Source organism: Quercus suber, unplaced genomic scaffold, assembly GCF_002906115.3.
Source record: "Quercus suber isolate HL8 unplaced genomic scaffold, Cork oak 2.0 scaffold_73, whole genome shotgun sequence".
NCBI lineage: Eukaryota > Viridiplantae > Streptophyta > Magnoliopsida > Fagales > Fagaceae > Quercus > Quercus suber.
In genome coordinates, this window is record NW_027069538.1 from 1296396 (window position 1) to 1300831 (window position 4436).

Below are 4436 nucleotides of genomic sequence, written 5' to 3' on the forward strand. Positions count from 1 at the left end.
CCGCATCACTTACTAATTAAATAAAATATGAAGATTAAAACTAACTACCACTTGTCATTGTATATTTAAAATAAAAGAACATATCCAGTTAAAAAAGTACCAAAGGTAAATCAAACCCTAACTAAATTAGTATTCATAAAGTCAAAATATTGTTCAAAACTACAAAGGGGTGGCTTGATGCATTTGGGGGCCAAAATTGAAATTAAGGCATTTTATATATATATATATATTTAAATATAACTTAAAAAAAATATTACTTAAATTCTACTATCTTATTTTAGATACAAAATTATTACTAATTAACATGAACAATGTAGATTTTTTTTTTAGAAAGTCTGTAGACACAAAAAATTGACAAAACTTTCACAGCTGTTAATATGGTAGATTGATAGTGGTGAGTAAAAGAGTAATATTAGTGGTGGACCTAGGTAAAAACTAAGAAAAGTTTGTCAACTCAATTATTATGGAAAAAGGTGTGAATTTTTTTTGTGTATTGCTTTTTTTTATATATGCTACATTCACAATATTTTTTACAACAAATCATAATTGTTAAGTTATTACTGGGTTCTAATTTAAATTCACTACTGAAATTATTTATTTTGTTATCAATAAGTAACAGCCTCTAATAACATACTAATTAGGATTTTTTGTAAAAATAATATAAAAAATATTGTGAACGTAATATTTTTACTAGGTAATATATATATATATATATATAATTTTTCTTTTTTACGTAATGGCTAATATTTGAGCTTAATTAAATTAAAATTTGGGACCTTAATTACTTACCTTGCAGAACCGGCACTGAAACTAGAGAATCAAGGTTAACACTTAACAGAAGCTAGCATTTCTTTTTCTGTTTCTTTTTGTTTTGTTTTTTTCCTGACGACGGAAGAAGCTAGCATAGCCTAGCATTTCTAATCTTCATAGTTTCATAACGGAGCAATTCTGTTCTTGAGCAATGTCTAACACCATGGCAGTTTTCTCTTTGATTTTCACTCTCAGTACTACTTTCTCTCTTCTTCTTCTTCTTCTTCTTCTTCCTCATTGCATTGATGCTCAGCCCCTTAAGGTTTGCAAATTTGATGCAATATATCAACTCGGGGACTCGCTCTCTGACACTGGCAATTTAATTCGTGAGGTCCCAACTTCGACTTGTGCTCGGCTTCCTTATGGCCAAAACTTTGTCAACAATGCCACTGGCCGGTGCTCCAATGGGATGCTAATGATTGATTATTTTGGTAAGAATCTAACTTCTTGTCGTTGATATTTATTTACTTATTTTTGTTCTTTTATACTTGTTGTTGGATTTTGTTAAAAGAACACAGAAAATATTGTGATGCTTATATATGGATATAATGGCCAAACTTGTTGATTTTTTTGTTTTTGTTTTTTTTTTTTGGGTTCTTTTTATTAATTGCTGTTGGTTTTTAAAAGAAGCCCAAAAACATTACTATCTAGAAAGTTTTCAAGCTCCATATATTTCAGAAAGAATGTTTTCCTCTCTCTCTCTCTCTCTCTCTCTCTTGATTCTTTAGAATGTCATTCAATACTGTTTAAATGACACATATATAAGAATTTTTCTCTCCCAATCCTGTTTTGATTATATCTGAGTTCTATCATTATCATACAAGATATAAGTGGAGTGGGGGATTAATTTGTGATGCTTCTTCCTTGTTGATTGCTCACTATAAAGTTTACACTACATGCATGATTGAGCCTTGAAAAAAATCCTCTGTTCTGTGTTTTCCGGCTAAGTATTATTTCTTATGTTCGAATTTTTTACTAGTTGTTTACATTATGGCATTATGCAAGTTGATTTTAGTCTTTTGTTTGACTTGATTTCATATGTTAGAATTCAGAACCACCTTATTAACCAATATTACTGTCAAAGTTATGTTATACTATTTTTATTTTTTTTTTTGTTATGTTCTATAATCTCACAGCTCAAGCAGCTGGACTTCCTTTCCTCCATCCCTACCTGGATCGGGACACATCGGTTAATGGCAGTCATGGGGAGAATTTTGCAGTAGCTGGTGCAGCGGCTTTGCCCACAGAGGTTCTTGTAAAAAAGAATATTTCAGTCGTAGCTACTAATAGCTCTCTCAATGTTCAACTGGATTGGATGTCCACATATTTCAATGGGATCTGTCTCAATGCTGAAGGTTAGCCTCTCATTTGAAGCATATATAATATACCAAGTCAAATTTATTGTCTTCATATTTTCAACCTTTTTTTAAAAAAATAAATAATTTTTTTTTTTTGATGCTGAATAGATTGTGCTGAGAAGCTTAAAACAGCCCTATTCATGGTTGGAGAAATTGGAGGGAATGATTTTAACTTTGCATTGGTTCAAGGCAAACCAATTGAGGAGCTTAGAAACCTGGTTCCAGAAGTAGTCATAGCAATAAAGGATGCTGTTACAGTACGTTTTCTTAGTAAACAAAATAAATTCCTTTTATGTATATATTTTTAATGCAGAATGACTTGATTGATTTTTGATTCCTAATTGTCTATAATATTGGTTCCAGAGGATCATTGGTTATGGTGCTACCCGAGTGGTTGTCCCTGGTAACTTCCCAATAGGCTGTTTACCAATCTTTCTTACAGCATTACAGACCAACAATTCTACAGCTTATGACGAATTTCATTGCCTGAAGGGAATGAACGATTTCGCAATATATTACAATGATCAACTCAAACAAGCCCTTGAAGGATTGAGAAAAGAAAATCCTAAAGTTGCTGTAGCATATGGTGATTATTACAATGCTTTCCAATCGGTTTACCGTAATGCTTCACTTCTTGGTGAGTCTCTCCCTGCTTCTAATAAACTTCAAGGATATTAATAATAATAAAAATCTGATGGAGAATAACTTTTTTTGGGTTGCGCCCAATGTGTAGGATTTGATATTGAATCTTTGCAAAAAGCTTGCTGTGGTGCTGGAGGTGACTATGACTTTACACTTAGAAAAGGGTGTGGAGAGATTTCGCAATATATTACAATGATCAACTCAAACAAGCCCTTGAAGGATTGAGAAAAGAAAATCCTAAAGTTGCTGTAGCATATGGTGATTATTACAATGCTTTCCAATCGGTTTACCGTAATGCTTCACTTCTTGGTGAGTCTCTCCCTGCTTCTAATAAACTTCAAGGATATTAATAATAATAAAAATCTGATGGAGAATAACTTTTTTTGGGTTGCGCCCAATGTGTAGGATTTGATATTGAATCTTTGCAAAAAGCTTGCTGTGGTGCTGGAGGTGATTATGACTTTACACTTAGAAAAGGGTGTGGAGATCCAGATGTACCAGTTTGTCCAAATCCAGATAAACGCATCATCTGGGATGGAGTTCATTTGACACAACAGGCGTACAAGTACATTTCTGACTGGCTCATCCGTGACATCTTGCCCGACCTTCATTGCTAATTTTAATTTGGTTTAGTTTTGTGAGGCTTGCATAGAGTTAGCAAGTAATAAAGTTCTTCTTATATGGTTCTTTTAGAGAGTTTTATAATTTCGAGTTCTGTTTGTTTGAATAATGTTGATATACAATTATATTAAGCATTAATATGCAGTAATTACCTAATTCACTTTGAGCATTGCGACTGTAATAGAGCAAGGAAATTAATCAAATTCGCTTTTCCTATTTAGTGCATCATGTAATGCCATAGACTGTCAATGGGGATATCTGTATCAGAAATCAAATTTATTTGTTTGCCTTACTTTGATTAGAAGAGTTTATATTTTTCTTTGTTGAAAAATAATAGCAAGTTGTTTGTAGAGTCTTTTTCTAGATTCTGTTTTTCTTACTTGAACTTTATGATTTTTACATTGTTTAAATACATTGGACCATTCAATTAAGAGGAATGTAAGCATAAGGGTACTCTCCCATGCCTTAATGAGTCCTCCCTGTGTTCTGAATACATGGGCTACTAAGTTTGTGCCTAATTAGTAAATGGGGCCTGAGGTAGAGGTCTTTTAGATCAAGTTTGAACTAGACCAAACTTATGGAACGTCTCAATATGAAATCCCCGTTTAGAACCAAACCAAGTTCCCTTTTCCAATTTGCTCCAAAAATATATATATATATATATATATGCATCTTCTAAACTAGTGGAAACCAGAGTCTTCATTGCACATAGTGGGATCTTTTATCTTAAACTAGTCGCAACCCCACATATCTGACTATTTTGTAATGAAATATAATATATAATTTATTTTATAAAATATCCATAAAATCATAAGATTAGTAATTTGTAATAAAGCATTTTTCTTATAAGATAATTTAATTTTAGATGTATTAAAATATTAATTAAGATTTATATATATATATATATATAACTCATTACCAAACCAAAAAAGGGCAAGAATTTTTTTTCTAAAATAAAAAAATATCATATTGCTTTCTTTTTTAAAATTAAGAATTTTGTGTTCT

At 31.6% G+C, this 4436-nt stretch overlaps 1 protein-coding gene across 1 annotated transcript; it reads left to right on the top strand.

The window, feature by feature from the left end:
• The first annotated feature begins 739 nt into the window (after positions 1–739).
• LOC112037316 (acetylajmalan esterase) lies at positions 740–3703 on the top strand. Its single transcript, XM_065773367.1, has 5 exons — positions 740–1241; positions 1947–2165; positions 2277–2425; positions 2532–2805; positions 3216–3703. The coding sequence occupies exons 1-5, from the start codon at positions 962–964 to the stop codon at positions 3425–3427; spliced, it is 1134 nt and encodes a 377-aa protein (XP_065629439.1). The 5' UTR covers positions 740–961; the 3' UTR covers positions 3428–3703.
• Positions 3704–4436: the final 733 nt, after the last annotated feature.

Excerpts from the sequence above, each read along its gene's own strand:
- LOC112037316 (XM_065773367.1), top strand. The coding sequence starts at position 962 with ATGTCTAACACCATGGCAGTTTTCTCTTTGATTTTCACTCTCAGTACT. Across the intron at positions 2,166-2,276 it reads GATCTGTCTCAATGCTGAAG|ATTGTGCTGAGAAGCTTAAA; the intron begins GTTAGCCTCTCA and ends GATGCTGAATAG. Across the intron at positions 2,426-2,531 it reads CAATAAAGGATGCTGTTACA|AGGATCATTGGTTATGGTGC; the intron begins GTACGTTTTCTT and ends TATTGGTTCCAG.